This window comes from Cupressus sempervirens, chromosome 4 (assembly GCF_028749045.1).
Source record: "Cupressus sempervirens isolate cs-2001-9-10 chromosome 4, ASM2874904v1, whole genome shotgun sequence".
NCBI lineage: Eukaryota > Viridiplantae > Streptophyta > Pinopsida > Cupressales > Cupressaceae > Cupressus > Cupressus sempervirens.
In genome coordinates, this window is record NC_143121.1 from 891,772,799 (window position 1) to 891,792,158 (window position 19,360).

The window sequence follows — 19,360 nt, forward strand, 5'->3', positions numbered from 1 at the left end:
AAATTGCAATCTAGAAAAAGACAGAAAACATCTATAGAAAAGATCAACTTTAATGGATTCAATGAAGAAACAATACAATAACTATAAATAATGAATACAAATACAAACTCTTAGGCTAATGAAATGAATGAAGCCTTCTTGAAATTACTCCCTAATGTAACACACTTCTATAGATATCAAAATATTAGAATGAACTTTAAATTTTGTTACAACTTGGTGATTGTTGTGAGAATTTTTTTACAAGTAACTAAGGGAAGTTCTTAAACATCACACATTGAGGAATAAATAAGCTTTATTTTTTTAGTCAAAGTTACTATTTAACACTTTTAGCTTAAGAGTTAGCCTTTAGTGTGTGATGTTTTCTTTAAATTTCTTTCAAATTCTATATTTTATGCTCCTTTTTCACATATCTTCAACATACCCATTGCACACCAAGATACAATTACTAATATATACTCTTCCCTTACATCAAATTTTTAACTTTCTTATTATTTACAAATTAAAGAAGTGAATGCCTTGCATTTAATTTCCTACACTAACTTCTAGCAAATCCTATTATTATTATTATTAATTATTAACTGAAAAAAATACATAAAGAGAGGGGATAGAAATTATTGGAAAGTTGAATGTCTTGTCAATGTTAAAAGAGAAGGTGAAAGTATAATAGCATCAATGAAAACTAACTTTTAACTAATTTTTGGGTATAGTTCAAAGATAAACAAGCCTTAGGCTAATGTTTTTTTTGTTTTTGGGAGGTGTCGCCACCTCATGAAAGGCTGCACTTTTTCTTTCTCAATGTAATGCCTTTTAAGAAATAACGTTATCAACACAAGAGGCAAACTTTGACCAATCGCCACCATCACGCACAAACCCACAGATTCCTTACAACTGGAGACGAAGACGCCGTAGAACATTTACTAAATGTCCCTTCACTCCATTGATATGATTACCAACCAATCAGTGCTATACATCGTATAAAGCGAGGCAACAATACCTACCCACATCATCGAAAGTGAGAAAATAAGCTTTCGGTTCCAAGGTACAGATCACATCCAATTTTTTCATCTCCTAGCTAAATTCACAACGGAGGGACTTCTGCACAATAACCCTTTATGCCTCAGCTGGCACTAGTATCGCCACTCTTTAATCCTATTGTCTTCTGGGAAAAGGAAAATTTTTTTAATCCCATTTTCATCTGGAAAAAAGGCAATTATATGCCGAATACGAGTGGAGGACATTTTATTCTTTTATTGGCCAAGGTTATTTGGTGAGAGAAGGCATGGGCGCTGTCTATGCTTTCTAATTGGAGTTCTGGTATCTGATATATACTTTTTCTTTTTGCGTTTTTTACCTGGTGAGGAGAGTCTCCTCCCACCTTTTGATTGCTACAGCTTCTATTTCACCCTGTTTCTTTTCCATTTATTATTCTCTTACGCTCTGTACAATTTTCCTTCAACCCCCATTCTCAGGAAGCCAATGAAAGAGTTGACCTCGCCTTCCTTTGGCAAAGTGAAGGGAATCTGGTTCTCCAATGGGTATTGTAGATCCGTACACAGTAGATTCCTTTCTTAATGAAGCATACCAATTACAGTGAATATCGTATAGCGTGACTTCGAGGCCTGTGGTGGAGAGTCTGGATGCCATTGTTGTTGGGATTTGCTGATTCGTAGCTCGGTGAGAATGTCCAGGCCCGGGTTCAAATCGGCGAGTGTCAACTTTTCGTTAACTGGTAAGTGCCCACATTCTTAAATCTTTTCTATTGATCAAATTTGAAGCTTTGGGTCTGGTTATTCTGTGACTCACTGGACCCCTTTGTATTTACTCTTTATTGGTAAATTCTCCATTCACATTAATTTGAAGCTTTGGGTATGGCTATTTTGTTAACTGTGGACACCCATATGATTTTTTTTAATAGGTAAATTCGACTTTCATCCATTTCTGAAGCATCGGGCATGATTACTTATTGTCCGATATGCATACCCATTTATTAATCTGTAAATTCGCTATTCATATAATATCTGAAGCTTTGTACATGATTATGAAATAACGAAGGCCTATGTCTTACTCGGCTGGTGGGTATGCTCCACCGAGATGTGGATGTCCCAACTTCGTCACGTAACATGCGTTATTTGAACCTGTAAGGTGGAGGATTCACCACCTAAGCCCATGCCATTCAACACCACAGCTTTGAAACTTTGATTGTGATTGTTTTTAGAGTTTATGAACACATTTATTGGTTTTTATCTTTGCTATGGCCTATTTTAAGTGTCTGTTATTCCATTCTCCATCTATGTTATCAATAATGTGGGAATTTCTTGCGCAAGGTTGTGATTCCATTTTCCCCGGAGATTCGATTCCATTGATATGATATGATATGATAGATTTTAATGACGTCCACGAGACTAAAGTAGTCTATGGGACCCATGCAATCGCCCTCCCGAGTCAGGAGCCAAACTAGTCAGTTGCAAAGTTTTGGTTAACTTGTTTCTTCTTCTCTGAATTTTGATAATCAACTCCGCTGTTCTCTTCACTTGATCTTCCTCAAATAAATAGTTGAAGTCCTTGTTCTGCAGAATTTTTGTATAATCAGATCTGATGTCGTTGTAAGCCAAGCATTCCATGACAAAGTGTTGCTCTGTCTCCACTGTTCCCATATTGCAAAATAAACATGTTCTGTCTGCCCACTCTTCCTTTGGAACTTGCCATCTACCAGTTTCACATCGCAGCTGATGTGAACTAGTTCTAATTTGTGCCATCAACATTTTTGCTTTCCAGTTAATAGGTGCCCTTATATAGGCCTTTTCATCATGACTAGAAGTGGGATTAAATTCTTTAATGTAATAAGATTTTTTCCTCCCTATGTGTCTTGTCCACAGAATATTGCGAAATTTTTCATTGACAAACTTTTTTATTTCTTTAATGTTATCCGGGCAAGCTTGGATGTTGATATCCCATTTTTGCATCCATTTGTCATTTTGTTTCATCCATGTGCTTTTCCGCCTCACAAGTTTTTCCTCTATTACCAACTTGGGCCAACGATGTGTTTCTAGACCTTGAGTTTTCTTTAAATAGCTTAGCATTCGGGTCAATGCGACGGCTTCTAATGGAAAGGAACCCACCTCCGCCAAAAGGATTTCATACGGAACTGTGGTCTTGACTTTAAGATTGCATGTGATAAAGTGTTTTTGAATTCTTTCTACTTGCCGCCATTTCTGTTTGGACATACTACCGCCCCACACTTCACATCCGTATAGAATAACCGGAGTGACCAGCAAACCAAACAGAGTTTTCATGGTCGTCCAATCCCATAATTCTGCGTTCCTGCACTTGTTTTCTTGCGGAAGTTGTTAAGATCCAGCTATGTAGGTGGAAGGAATTCATAACATCCTTGACCAGCGGGACATAAAAGAATATGCGACGTAGATTAGGCTTACTGCCAATCATCTACCCATTAGTTAATTGGGTAGTTTCAAAGCTTTTGTAATGAATGTTGAAACTAATTGTTTTTTATTTTAGTGCATCTGAACATAATAGTCGGACTCTACTACTTTCTATCAGACTTACAAGCTGAGCTGGAAGCAGCAAGTTTTTCCAGCTTGACTTGACAAACATGACAAATTGTACATATTTAATTTATTAATCATACTATTCCCATCATAAATCCAAGTTTGTGGCCAGTTGCATTTAATCGACATATTCATCATGATATGTAATAGTTTGTTATTTTCTCTGCCGAAGTCCCCGACTCTTCTTCAGCAAAACTCATAATCTTTTATGGCATAAACAATAGACATGTTTTTTCTAGTCCATGAAGATGGTTAGTAATATAGGATGCTTCTGGAATAAAGCATAACTTGCAAATGCTTTTTACGTCAGCATTTTGGATCACATTTGGTGATCCATCATCAGTAGGAGGAAGGGAAATGAAATCAAAGCAAACCACACATTACAACACCTAACGCATGTGATGACAGAGTAGTTAATGCATGTGAATGGCACCAGTTTTGCTGGCAGAACCCATTGTTCGTGTCTTTTAACACCATTCCTGACCAGAACAGTACTGCAATTACATTTCTGCCTCAGTATCATGGTATGTCTCCTTCCAAGTTCACTACAGGATGATTTCACATCTTTATATTGTTCTTTGTGCGTACAGTAGTAAAGGAATCTTTTCTGCTTGAGAAATCCTTTTGATCTTCATTTTGTGCAGCATATTGGAGAGCTTTTCCAGAAATGCATGGCATAATTGTCATGTTGAGACTCATTGTAAGGGTTTCTTTTCCTATCCAACTGCATGCCTTACATCCATTCTCCCATTGTGTTATTGATCCTAAAAGGATCTGGATTTTGTACTTAATGGCATATTTTTTGGAACAATGACTGTCTCTCGATTGTTGGAAATTGTATTAGATTGTCTGGGACATCAAAATGTAGATTTTGTCTGAGTATTTTGCCTAAAGAAATTGCTAGTTGCAGCTGATGGCAAAACATAAATGTGTGGTGAATGCAAAATGTGTCTTTGTTGGATGTAGCAAATTTTCACATTCAATTGTGCACATCCAGTTTTCAGACCCTATGAGTTTCTGTCGGACCTGAACAGTCACAAACCGAGCTGACAGCAGTGAGTTTTTCGGGCTAGACTTGACAGACTTGGCAAATTGTTGAGCATAATTCTTTTCAGTGCATTTTTTTGTCAAAATTTTTCCATCATACGTTCAAACTTCTGGCCACTATTTGCTTCTTATCCACATCATCATCATCGTTATGAGGGTCCACGTATTTCTTTACTGATTTCTCTTATCCTTCTGCAGCAAAATCCATCATAATTGACAGCATAAACACTGCTCAATTAAAAACAAACTACACATCTAGCACCTCATTCATGTGAATGGCATGGATGTTGCCAGCAGCATCCAGTGGTATATTCGTTTTTCAATAGTCCTGACCAGAAGAGTACTGCAAACACTTGTGCTTCAGCAACATGTGATGATTCATTACACGCTTGCTATATGATGATTTAAATAATTTTGTTTTGCTCACAGGCGCCTGCAGTAAATAAAGGAATTTCCATGTATTGAGAAACCCATCTGATCTTCATGCTTGTGCAGCTTATTGTAGAGCTTTTCCAGAAATGTAGGGCACAATTTTCACACTTAGATTCGTTGCATGGGAATTCTGCCACATGCCTCAATTCATTCTCCTATTATACCATTGATCCAAGGAGGATCTTATTTTGTACATCACGATACTTTTTTGGAAAAAAGACAATCTCTTGATTGCTATAAAATGTATCAAATGTAATGAGACATCAAATAGCAGATTCTGGTAACTGAGGGAGCATTGGACATTGAATATTTGGCCTAATTTGGCGAAATCACCAGTTCCAGCAGGCATCAAAACTGTAAACAGTCCCCATCTATTGCAGGGAGTTTGCCATGGTCACGATGAATGCAATAGGCCATTCTTTCCACTCTGTTGGAAGTGGAAAACTTGTTTCATTCAATTGTCCACATCTGGTGATGATGGTCTTTTGAGCTCCCAAATGGATATTGAAACTGCTTTTAGTACATGTGGCACCTTTGCAAGTAATTCATGGTGTTCTGCGAGCATTGGAAGAGCTGTAGTTAGAGGTATTTGATAGGAGAACTCGAGTTTAGGGACAATTACAGCAACAGAGATATGGGAGGTGTAGTTTGGAGAGTTAGTGAGGTTTTAGGAGTTGTTCATAGTGTGTCAAAATTCTGTTTTCAAGCCATTGGGCTGCTACTTTATTGTATTGTCACTTCAAAGTACTGAGTGTGAACTTGCTCATATATGAGTCTGCAGGCTAAACCTGTCTTCTTCATAGTTCCTGTTCTCTTGTTTCCTCTCTGTGCACAAACTAATGCTATTTGATTTCAGTCTTGTAATTCTTTTAGATTAAGAATTGTAATCCATAGCTGAAGAGCTAAGCAAGGACTATCCTTGCCAGTTTACAGATCAAGTTGTATCAACAAAAACTTATTTGTTTGAAAAATGTGTTTTTAGCATATTGTCAGGTCATGCCCACAAGATCTCGTGCATGGCAAAAGAAGAAGAATTTGATGCTGATGCAAGAGTCCTCAAGATGAGCATGACATTGCAACTCTATCTTAAGCCATGATGGCCATGAAGAGCTTGACTGAGGCACTTATGCTGAGTTTGGATAAGAGCAAAAACTGTCACAAAGTTTGTTTGGCAACAATGAAATTCAACAAAGATAAAAGAGTTGTTATTAACTGTAACGCTCCGCCAAGGGATCCAAAAGAACTAACCTGAAGTTTCACTAAGTTTTCCAAACATTTTTTTATTTCAAAGATAACATATAAGAATAATTATAAAACAACGGAAGCAATAACATACATTCATACATAAGCAACACATCAACAAATTACATTCCTTAAGGATCCCATGACGTTGAATCACATTTAAATTTAGTTAATACTAAATCCAATATATAACACATCCACATTAAAGATTAACTACAAGTTCAAAACCGTCTAAATAATATACAATTGTTTGGAATGCCACTTGGCAATAATCAGAATGCACAATCATCCACTGTACATGTCACAGGGTATGAAAGGTTGAAAGAATATACATCATAAAATAGATTACATCATCTCTTTACAATCCATGAAATTAAAATACATAAAATAGGTATAACCGTCCATCATAGTACACAAAGATAGAATGAAAGGAAATGCAGAACAAGAAACTCCAGCCATGGCATCAACAGACAGATCTCAATGGTAAAAGTAAAGAGCACTAGCACCCGACCTCATAGAACCCAAAAAGGCCCACTCCCATCGTGTTGAGGAGATAGTCTCAAGTCTTAAATAGGATAACAATCCTAAAAGTCAAAAGTAATATCTAGGTCAAGGGAAAACCTGAAAGCAATCTAACTCAAGGTACCAAGACACAAGTGACATCTAAACCCAGAGGCAACAATTGCTTGTAAGATATCTACTATGTAAGTGGGCAAGTGTCATCGCATGAGTCAACTCTAAGGTTACCCTGGCAGCCTGATTGGACTTCGGCCCCCTAGTGACTCTATGCGGCACTAGTATCCTTTTGTACTGACAAGGCATACTAACGAAGCAAGGTTGCAACCAAGCATCCTCTCTACTCTCATCCTAGTATGTACTAGCACCCAAAACATGGGTGAGGAAAAACAATGACTCTTGTTAATTCATTTTACTTTCATTTAATGTATTGTTATCACTTATTTAAACAACCTACAATGGGTTACTCAGGCCGCCTCTTTGGGCTCTGGCCGTCATTGCAAGCCACTTCCCAACATTACATAGAGATAACCTACCTTAAGCTTAGTAAAGCAAAAAGATTTCAAAAGACCACCTACCATACATCAGTTCTTTAAGCAAGCAACTGACAAGTACCAAATTCACTGGTCAAAAATACAAGCATCACTAATATGATCATCCTAACAGGACTGATCCAAGAAAGTATACATAAACCAAATCATGACATCATACATAATCATCAAAACAATAATTCCCGGCCTCTAGTAGACATCCTAAACTAGTCAACACTTCTAGTTCAACCCCAAACCGAAAACATAAGAAAGCATACAATTAACGGTGTAGTTTCATAGTTTTGTTTGATTTTGAAAACACACAGTTTTGAGTTTATAGTAAGGTTTAAGTTTTTATTTTGTTGCCAGTTTTCAGTTTGCTGAAGTTTACAATTTCAGAATTTACTTTTCACATACAATATATCATAATCCATTAATTCCAATTTTAATTAAATATTATTAATATTTAATTCAATAATCATTAGATTATTAAAGATAATAATAATCACTAATTTATTAATAAAAAACATATATATTAAATTTTTAATAAGTAATTATTGATCTAACAATAATAATAATTATAATGAAAAGAAAATAATAATAATATTATATTATAACATTTAATAACTATAAACATTTTTTAACTTTAAATCTAACATTTAAAACAAATATTATAATATTACTTTAATTTAATAAATTTAAATGAAAAAAAAAAAAAAAACTAAAGAAAACTTTACCATAAAAGTTTTTAAAGCCTGTAGGCAAGATCTCTATCGTGGCAGCTCGGTTGTCGCGACAGTAGAGTACTGCCTACGACAGTACCTTTGCTGTCACGACAGCAGGGTCTGTTGTGTGTAGCCACCGTTAATGGCTGCCGACAACACTCTCGCTGCCATGGCGGGGTAGGGGGAAAAAGGGATGGGTGGCGGTTGGTGGCCGTGCCCACCAAAACATATATATTTTTAATATATTATTTACTTAAAAAAAAAAACCCAGTACGCCCCCCCCCCATTTAACATATTTTCTTTATATATATATATTTTTTATAAAAAAAAAACATTACTTTGATAGGGAAAACTAGAAAAAGCATTTGAATTTACATTCTAGAATTTGATTTTTAAACCAAAGCCCATTTGAATAAAATTTAAAAGAACGAGGGTTTCAAAAGAATTTATTCCTCAAACACAGATATTTTCGAAACAAAATTAAACCAAGATTCACAATAGGAATTTATCAATGATATCAAACAAATCTACAAATTTTCCAAAACAGATTTATCCAGACACAAAGCAGGCAAAAGATTGAAAAATGGAAATCTTTTGCGTAATTTAATCACAAGATTCTACTTGAATTTGATACTAATACGCAAATACGTAAACATGCAAATGCACGAAGCACGTGAGAAAATCCTTTCCTTTTGAAAAACTTCTTCTCTGAAAATCCCTTCTCCAAAATCTCGGTCCTTGCGAAATGAGCTCTAGATCTCTGTTAAAGAGTTCTCCCCTAAATTTGGGGCTCTGATTGTGTAATCATGAGAGGGAACTCGTTTGATCAAATTCTTTGTAATATTTTATTACTATTTAAATATTTATGCACATTTTTTGCAATTTAAAATATCTTTATTAAATTAATTTCTCTCTCTTTTTAATTAATTTTTGAAGCGCTTTTGATAGAAATATTTATTAACTTAAGTAATAATAATATTTAGCATTTATTTAAAAATGATCTCCTAAATATATTATTATTAAATTAAATAAATATTATTATGCTCTAAAATTAGAACTATAACTTTATCTATAAATTTAATCCCTTTATTTAATTAATTTCTCAATTAATTAAATATAATTAAATATTGAAATTATCTTAATAATTTTCCATTAAATTAAATTATTAAATATTCTTTTAATTTGATTTAATTAACAAAAAAATCACTAGACTTGCAAGACGAACTAAGAAAACCCATCATACAATACAACATACTAGATCAAACTCAAGGGTTATAATCATGAATTTACGTCATATGACGAATTTAAAAAGGTAAACATCTTAGATACTTGCCCTACTTTTTAGGACAAATGGTTTAAGGATAGGATTTAGACTCAAGAGTTTTCTCCCCTCTCTTACCATTGAGATATTGCGATAAGGTATGCTCATCTTGGCAATTCAAGGTAGTCGATACCTGGTACCTGCAATCTGCATAAAATCCACGCATGTACAAACACATATATGCTAAACTAAACAAGCAATGGTAGGAAGTGGTGCATCGTGTAGATCTTGACTAGCAAGTGACTACGACTCCCTTCCTCAACCACATTAGATACGTCAAACATAAAGAAATCATACACGTACACCATACACATGCAAGTATAGCGTTAGTATCCATAGAAAACACATATAAATAATCCATCTAACTATCATTATGAAATAACTGGAATCACTGTAAACAATCATCATCAAAGTATAATTATGCATACATGAAATAACTAGTACCAAAGTAATCTCATCATATAGTCAACTGAGTATGAAAAAATATCCAATAATTTGAAAATCAAACACCACTAACCATCAAACATAACATAAGCTAGCCTAAAAGAGTTGGACAATAATAACTGAAAAGTAAACTAGGGGTAGGCACTACATTAATTTTATATAAATTTGTTTTTTCTAAAATAAGTAATATACTCTCAAAATAAGTAATACTATATTTGTTTAATTCAATTTAAATTTTAATATAAATTTGTAAAATTTCACAAATTAATAATTAAGGTCTATAAGACTCATGTAATTTCCACAGGTCATTAACTTAGATAATTGCCTTTTTGGATTAAATTGTGTGTGATTTTTCATCATCAACACTTAGGATCATACTACACGATCCATCTTCAGGATCAAGCAATAGATATAGAGCAAAACATATTCCAAAAATAGAATTTTAATTTATTAAATGGTAATACCAAAAAAGTTAAAATAGAAGTCAAATTTAAATATATAAATCCTACATGGATTGAACTACCACAATAAACGTAGATGGAGACGAGGTTGACTAGAAGGTTCCAAAGATTTCAACCTGTGGAGTTCACAACTCACTCTTAAAACCCTACACAACTATCCTCAATCTGATTGTGGGATCATTTTACAGTGTTATTTACACTTGGTTACAAGTGCAAGTGGTTAGATCTTGCTCTTCTAGTAACACCACGCAATTGCCTGACCACACCCACCTTATACAAATGAGGCGACTGTTATAGTCACATTGATTCCATTTTGTTCTTCTCTTGTGTGATAAACAAATGTTCCACTCTTCTTGTTTAGATCAGAGCTCACAACCATCACAGATTTGAAGGAGTTGGGTTTATTTCGTAGAAAAAATATAATATCACAATATACATATGCATTCTAAAGTTAAATTGTAAATAAAATATCTTTGCTCATTTACCATACAAATTTGAAGGTGATTTTTCATTCTATTTTTGAAATTCACTTAATTCGAAACTTGAACCCGAAAATTTGGCAAACCTTGTGATGTTGGGCAAAGGTATAGCTAGTTCTAATTAAAATGAAGTCTTCAAAAAATGAAAAAGAGTCTTCTAAAAAAGCCTTTGTTCAAAGTGGAGCTTAAGCAATACATGGACATCCAATGGTTTTAGGGCAATCGTGTATCACCCAAAAATATGTCTAGTAATAGTTTCTGCTTTATATATTTGCATTTTTGGATACCCATTTGGGCAAGTTAGAGATTCCAACTCACAAATTTCCTCTGCTACTTTTCTAGGTCAACATTTCAGGCACATGCAAAAATTTTAGGCATAAGTGAAACGTAGGAAAATGAGTGATTTTGTAGGAGGGCAGTAATTATAAACAATTGGAGGGTGTGGGTGCAGGGGAAGGTGGTAGTTGAAACCGTAAGCACTTTGGAAAAAGAATCAGGTTGAAATGTTTCACAAAATAAAAGTTGTTGCATTTTTAAGATGTCTAAAGACCTCCTGAAAGCCCTTTAGACTCAGATTTGAGGCACTAAATGGCTTCATATGGCCCCAAATGTAATGTTCCCGTTTTTGGCAAGTCTATGCAGTTGATGGAGTTAGCTCATCATAGTGACCCTCGTGAGCTGACAGGGTGTTTTGGGGGTCCTAGTTGTGGAATTACTATTTTTAGTAAGTCTATTTTTGGCAGTACAGTGGGTGGCTTTGGCAGGTGGTCGTCACTTGCAGTAAATAAGGTTACTAATTGCATGAACTCTTAATTTTTCATTAATTATTAAGTTGCATTACTATAATAATATTTATGTTATTATAATAATGACATTAAGAGATATTTCTAAAAAGTGTGTTGGAAAGTTTCTAGTGTTGAGTTCTTTTGGGAAACTTCCACAATTTATGAAGTGGAGTTCTTTAGGAAACTTTGGCCAACAAAGGATTATAAATAGGAGCTCATTTCATTGGAAAAAGCACGCTTGGATATTTATTTGCTTTTGTTGCCTTTGTGGCTTTTTTCTGAGGTTTTGATTTTTTCACCCTTGTTGTGGTATAAGGGTCTGAAGTTGAGTGGGCAATTCATTACTGAGATATAGTGATTTGTGGTATTCTAAATATTAATTATATCTCCCAAATTGTGTCTCCTGTGGCTGGGAGTTATTGTCTTGTTGTAAGATTGAATTTTGAAGGTGGTTATAAGAATTGCATTTCAAAAAGATTTGCTCTATTCTCCTAATGTTCTTTCTGTATCTAGGAGAAGAATAATTATGTGAAATTGTTTGGCTCTGTGGAGGCAATGATAATTTGTGATCTGCTATTGAAGGAAGTCAGTGATTTGATTGGAGGTTGTCATCTCATATTATAGCAGCAATGATCTTATTTACTGTGTTTATATTGCAAGGAGATAGAATCTGCTGGAAGCATTGGTTGGAATCTAAATAAGGATTTGTTATTGCCAGCCTACGCCTGGGTTACTGGAGGCCATGATTTGAGCTTGTAGATTGCCGATTCATACCTAGTGGCAGCTATTTAATCATCTTAGGTGCAATTTGCAAGTGCTGCGTGGGAGGTCTCAGACTTGTGATTTCTTGTTTTGATCCACCATTCACAGTGGGAGGCCAATGTTACATATATGTAGCCTGCATTTTACTTTCCAAGGACTGCGGTGCATACAGGGAACCTGTGTTAGTAAAGAAGGGGTAACCATTAACTCCCAAGTCTGCGGTTCACCTTGCATACTAGCCATTATATTGTTTGAGGTTCTATCTTTCTACAGTGGGCAGTGCAAAGGACATATGAATCATAATCAGGTTCTATTGATTTGGCAATTGAATAAGTTTAATGCAAATATCATTCTAGCTATTTTCCTTTGGCAAATAAAATTCTGGAAATTCTGAGAGTTGGGTTGATTTGCAAAGTTTATCATTGGTAAATTAGCTCCAATATTTTGAAAATTCAATCTATAGTTCTAAAATTGCAAAGTAATAAATTTGATTACATGGAAGACTTATCATTAGAGATTGTTTACCGAGTGTTGGGCAAAATGTCAAACCCAGTTTTGTTTTTTAATTGGAGTTAGTTGAGCCATAACCGACAGGGGTTTTTAAACCAAAAAAGGAGGGACAATTGTAGGTGGTCCATAATGGTGTAGAGCACTCATAAAGCTTTCCTACGGTGTAAATGGTTTGTCAATCGAACTCCTAGATCAAAAGTTATGCTTCTCGGAAGTTGGATCACCTTTTCTAGAACCTTCTATTTTTGCACCTACTTCTAATTTGAATTCTAGATCTTCTATTTTGGTGCTCAATGCAAAATTTCATAATATAAATTTCATTCTTGGCCCTAACCTTAAAATAGGCTATTTAAGGCCCATCCTTGTAGTGAAAAGACAATTTTTTGGGTAATGAGAGAAGGCATTGTGAGAAGGATTTTTCTCCAGAATCTGTTAAAATTGTAGCCCACAGGGCATATAGTAGGGTTTGTTTAAACTGTAATGCATATATAATTTCTTATTTTGGATAATAGCAATTCCCTTTTTTGTTGTGTTCATTTGTGTCTCAAGTTGTGCCTTCATTAAGTATTATCAGAGCAAGAGTTCATGCGTGTGTAGATAGATCATTGACTGTGAGGGAGTTTGCACTAGGATTGTGGTTGTGGGTTTTGAGATAAGTGTGAAAATGCCTCCATGAAGGAACCGTGGTGGAAGAGTTGAAGGTGTTACAAAAGAGGGTTTTGGAGCCCTCCAAAAGCAAGTGGAAGCCTTGCTAGAACAATTGCGAAGAGGGATTGATATTGGGGCAAGAGTCGAAAGTGAGGAAGGATATGAAGAAGAGGGGCAAGTTGAAGAGTTTCAAAAGCAAATATGGATCTAGAGGCTGATAGGCTTCTGAGGGTTATTTTTAGAATTGGAAAAAGACCCAAAATTGAAGTTTCTACATTTTTTGGAAATCTTAATCTAAGAGAGTTAATCGATTGGATCGATGATATGGAGGAGTATTTTGAGTATGAAGATGTAGAAGATCCCAAGAGGGTCAAGTTCGCGAAGGCCAAATTAAAGGGTCGTGCCAAAATTTGGTGGTAGAAGGTTCAATTGGAGAGGAATCAAAGAGACAAGGAGAAGATAACAAGATGGCATCAAATGATGGACAAATTGAATAAACTATTCATTTCCGTTAACTATGAGCTTGATCTGTTCAGAATATGCAAAAGTTGAAACAAGTGGAAAAATCCTTCCAAAAATATACAGAGGAATTCTACTGAGTCCTCATTAGGAGAGGTCATGCAAAAGCTAATAAGGAGAAGGTTGCCCATTACTTTTATGGGTTAAGGTTAATCATTCAAGAGGAGCTAGCTTTGGTTTAGAATGACCAACATTAAAGAGGCGTATCAATTTGCCATGAGAGTTTAGGAGAAGCTAAACAAGAAGCTTGAAGGAAAGCAAAGAGGGTGAGCCGAAGGAGGAAGGGGCAGTAGTAGGTCCTTTGGAAGTTGAAATGAGGATTGGAGGAAAAGTGAAGATGTGGGTACTAGTCGAAATCAGAGGAATGAGGGTTTAAATTGCTCCCGTGATCGAAATCATGGAGACCAAAGAGGAAGAGGAAGGCCTAGACAATGACCAGAAGAAGGTGGTTTTAGAGGAACTTGTTTCCTTTGTGGTGAAGAAGGGCATCGAGACTATGAATGTCATCAACACCAAGGAGGACAGACAGGAGAGTTGAAGGCAAGGTGAGAATGACACATGCAGGTGAAGAAGCCAAGTTTGAGCATTCAAATGATGCAAAGAGAGGAGAAACCCTTTTTTTTAGGAGAACCCTGATAAATGAAGAGGAGTTAGATCAGAGGAAGAGCACCGGATTGCTTGGTTGTAGGATGACCACAAGGTCATAGTCAATGTATAGTGCTTGGTGAAGTTCAAGATTGGAAGCTATCGTGGTTAGGTACTATGTGACATTATACTATAAATGCATGTCATATGTTGCTGGGAAGGCCGTGGCATTATGACATGCATGCTATATATGATGGTTGTGCAAACACCTAATCTTTGACAAAGGATGGAGTTTGTCACAAGTTGAAACCCGTAATGAAGGAAGAAGCAAAGGTATGTAGTAGTGCTAGGGTATGTCTTGTTAATGGGAGATTTTTTTTGGATGACATGAAACATCAAGTGTTATGCTTTAATTCCTAGGGTGGATAAAGAAGGTAGTAGAGAAGTTCTAGTAGAGGTTTCAAGACATCATTTTTGATAATGTCCTTGAGGGGTTACCGCCACTAAGGAAAATCAGTCATTGAATAGACTTGGTTCTAGGAGCCTCATAGGATGATTCCTTTAGAGACTCAGGAGTTGAACAAACAAGTTCAGGAATTGCTAGGGAAAGGTCTTATTTGGTAGAGCTTGAGTCCATGTGTAGTACCTGCAACTCTAACTCGAAAAAGGATGGGGAGTGGAGGATGTGTATAGACTCTAGGGCCATAAACAGGGAATCCATGAAATATAGATTTCCCCTATCAAGAATGGATGATCTTATGGACTGTTTGAGTGGAGTTCAGTACTTCACAAAGACAAACATCAATAGGGGGTATCACTAGATTCAAATCATAGAGGGTGATGAATGGAAGACTGTATTCAAGACTAAGGAGGACTGTATGAGTGGTTAGTCACGCCCACCAATGTGCCAAGCACCTTCATGTTCCGAGGACCTTCATGAGATGCTAAAGAAGTTTTTGGGAAAATTTGTTATTGTCTATTTAGATGATATTTTGATTTTCCAGTAAGACATTGGATGAGCATTTAATGAATATTCGTAGAGTCTTTGAGAAGCCAAAGGAAGAGAAACTTTTGATAAATCTGAGGAAGTGTAGTTTTATAAAGATAGAATTAGTCTACTTAGGGTTTGTTGTCTCACTTGATGGTCTCAAAATGGACCTAGAGAAGGTAAAGGTCATCCTAGAATAGCCTACCCTAAGATCTACCACTTAGCTAAAGTCTTTCCATGGTTTGGCTAATTTTAATAGGATGCTCATTAGAAACTTTAGTAGTATTTGTGCACCCCTTACTAAGACAATAAGGGGGTATAGAAAATAGTTCAAATGGACTGCAGGAGCTACAAGGAGTTTTGAATCGCTGAAGAAGAAGATGGCAGAGCAACCCATGTTAGCACTTCCTGATTTCAACAAGGTGTTCAGGTGGATTGTGATGCTAGTGGTAGTGCCGTTGAGCCGTATTAAGCCAAGAAGGTAAGCATATTGCATATTTTTAGTGAGAAATAAAATGATGCAAAAAAGTATTTTGTTTATGACTAGGAGTTCTATGCAATAGTTTAGGCATTAAAGAAATGGAGGCATATCTGTTGCCAAAAGAATTTGTTTTGTATATTGAACATCAAGCATTGCAATACCTAAACAGTGAGGGTAAATTGAATTACAGGCAGTCAAAATTGGTAGAGTTTTTGTAGAGCTATACATTTGTTATGAAGCACAAAAGTGGACGATCTAATAGGGTTGCAGATGCCTTAAGTAGGAGGCGAATATTATTGACAAAAATGCAGATTGAAGTGGTTGGATTTAATGAACTCAACACTTTGTACCCTGAGGATCTTGATTTTGTAGAGGCTTGGAAGGCTTGCAAGGAACTTGTTACTCTAGAGAGGACATGGTGGCTAGACTGCATGCTCTAAGATGGTATGCTATTGAAAGGAAGCCAACTATGTATTCTGAGGAGTTCCATGAGGGAGAATTTGACGAAAGAAAAACAATGAAGGAATGACAAGACACTTTGGTCGAGATAAGACCATTGCCATTGTCAGTGAACATTATTTTTGGCCTCAATTGTCAAAAGATGTGATTCCAGATTGTGTATGGGAGTGGTCCAAGGATTGCACTAGAATTGAGAAAGATGGATCAAGGAGGCAGGACTAGTGCTAAGGAACAAGACTTTGCTAAAGATGTCAACAACATACATAAGGAAGTGTTCAAGCATATCACTAGAATAAACATGCTGTATATGGCTAAGGTAGATCATAAGAGGAGGCATAAGGAGTTCCAAGTTGGGGATGAGATTATGGTGTACCTGAGAAAAGAACAGATTCAAATGGGCATCTACAACAAGATAAAGTTGAAGAAATTTGGTCCTTGCAAGATTTTGAAGAAACATGATTTAGGGAATGCACATGAGGTAGAGTTGCTAGATGGAATCCACATTTCCCTTGTTTTCAACATTTCAAATTTAATAGAGTATCAAGAAGGTGGTATAGAGGAGGAATCAATATTGGAGTAATGTCCAATTCCTACCTCTGAGAAGGAGGAGATTGAAGAAATTTTGGATAGCCGCGTGGGAAAGAGTACTAGAAACATGCAATATGAGTGCCTAGTGAAGTAGAAAGGACGACTCGTGGAAGACTCAATCTCCTTATCCAAAGTGGGGGTTGATTGTTTGGGTTTTCCTCAACTAGTTGAGATATGTGACAGGGTCACTTCTCAAATTATCCTAGGTGTCTGCAGTAGCATCTAACAGTGTATCAGCATCTAATAGTGTTAGAGCAATCGTATATCACCCAAAAATATGGCTAGTGATAGTTTCTGTTTGATGTTTTTGCATTTTTGGATACCCATTTGGGAAAATTAGAGATGACAACTCGCAAATCACCACTGCTACTTTTTTGGGTCAACATTTGTGGCACATGTGAAGAGGTGGGAAAATGAGCTATTTAGAAGAGGGCTATAATTATAAAGAATTGGAGGGTGTGAGTTCAGGGGAAGGTGGTAATTGAAACTTAAGCACTTTGAAAAAAGAATCAAGTCAAAATGTTTCACTGTTTGAAAGTTATTACATTTTAAAGTTGTTTGAAGACCTTTTGAAAACCCTTTGAAGTCAAATTTAAGGCACTAATAGATCTCGTACGGCCTTGGAAAACAGGGGACAACCATAGGCGGTTTGCAATGTTGTAGAGCACTCAAAGAGCTTTCCAATGGTGTAAATGGTTCATCAATTGGAGTCCTAGATCAAAAGTTATGCTTCCTGGAAGTTTGATCACCTTTTCTAGAACCTTCTATTTTCGCACTTCCTATATTGGGTTCTAGATCTTCTATTTTGGCGTCCAATCACTAAATTTCATAATGTAAATTTCATTCTTGGCCCTAACCCTAAAATAGGCTATTTAAGGCCCATCCTTGTAGTGAAAAGGCAGGTTTTTGGGAGCAATAGGAGAAGGTATTGTAAGAAGGGCTCATATAACTTTTTCATGATTTGTTAAGAAAAGTAAATAGGTTAATATGTTTTCCGGTATTAAACGTTTCTCCTAAATTGGCGGGATTTTTGTTTAGAGTTGTCAAATTGATGATGTGATTCTATTGGAACTATCTTAGCCTGGATAGCACTTGGTTTTATTTTTCATTTGTTTTGTAATTTTTTGAAGCCTTTGTATATTTTCTATGAAAGTTCTTATAGTTTCTAGAATAGGTTGATAAGTTATAGGTGTTAGAATTATTTTAGGGCCTTTGTTCTGACTTTATTTCCTTTTGTGTATTGGATTGTGGCAAGAATCTTCAGTCTTAAACTTCTTGTATTTCTTTTCACGCCATTTATTAAGTTGTTGGGCATATAGTGGGATTTATTTACAATATAATACATGTAATAACTTCTTGTTTCAGATAATAGCAAAATTCCCTTTTCTGTTGTGTTCATTTGTGCTCGAGTTGTGCCTTCATCATTAAGATTGATATTCTGCCATTTGAAGGTGAAGTGGAATTAAACAAGTTTGATCCTTAGTTGGCATAATCCGATGTGTAGTATTCTCTTCCCTTAGAAGATAAGAGGGCTTCACTAGATTTGGAATGCCAAAGCGTGCTTTGACTTGGCTCAACAGTCTCTTGTTTGAAGTAGCATCAAAGAAACAAACTTCTCTTGGTTCTTGGGAATGATTTAAAAAGCTAATCAGTAAACAATTTTGTCATCATTGTCATATATAGGAAAATTGGAATGGCGAGATGCTTAGAATTGAATTCTATAGAAGAGCCATCAAAATGGAAAATAATGTACAAGACAGTAATTTTGATGAAATATATAGGAGCTCTATGCATCGATCTTTATAAACCTGTTTTGCTTTCCAAAACTGTGGACATAGATGAGGCATGTGCTTATGCTCACTAGTTAGGAGTAGATAATCTTCTATCCTCTTGGAAGTGTAAGGAAGCCAAAGCCAAGGACTAAGAATAAGCCTGCACTTTGTTATGACTATTATGACAAGGATGGTAATGAAGAATCTTCTTGTTGGAAGTTGCATGTGGGAAAGACCCCTCACAAGCGTTGTAAGAAGGGTAAGAATAGCGCCATGCCCTCCATGCATGTAAATGATATAGTGGCTAAAACAGTAAGGAGATTTAATGCACTTAGGAAGTTGATTCTTAAGATTTATTGTGCTACGAAGAAGGTTGATTTGATGGATAGTGCAAAATTGTTCAATATTATGATATATGCGAATGGTGTTAAGGCTGATGCTTTGTTCATGTTTACAAAGTAACTTGATTTCACAATATTTGGTAAATAAGCTTGGGCAAC

At 35.8% G+C, this 19,360-nt stretch overlaps 1 protein-coding gene across 6 annotated transcripts in view; it reads left to right on the forward strand.

Moving 5' to 3' along the window:
• The first annotated feature begins 967 nt into the window (after positions 1 to 967).
• Positions 968 to 19,360, forward strand: part of LOC149564267 (VIN3-like protein 1) — a 60,415-nt gene continuing 42,022 nt past the window's right edge. Inside the window, exons 1-3 of one of the 6 annotated variants that reach the window (XM_089827311.1) lie at positions 970 to 1,729; positions 3,877 to 4,090; positions 4,211 to 4,266. Coding sequence is in view for 3 of the 6 variants with exons in the window: in XM_089827308.1 (XP_089683434.1) it covers positions 1,681 to 1,729 (49 nt within the window). In the remaining 3 variants the exon portion in view is untranslated. Of the gene's footprint in view, positions 1,730 to 3,876; positions 4,091 to 4,210; positions 4,267 to 12,208; positions 12,618 to 19,360 lie in introns of all 6 variants that reach the window. The other 5 variants (XM_089827306.1, XM_089827308.1, XM_089827309.1 and 2 more) reach the window with 5 other exon arrangements.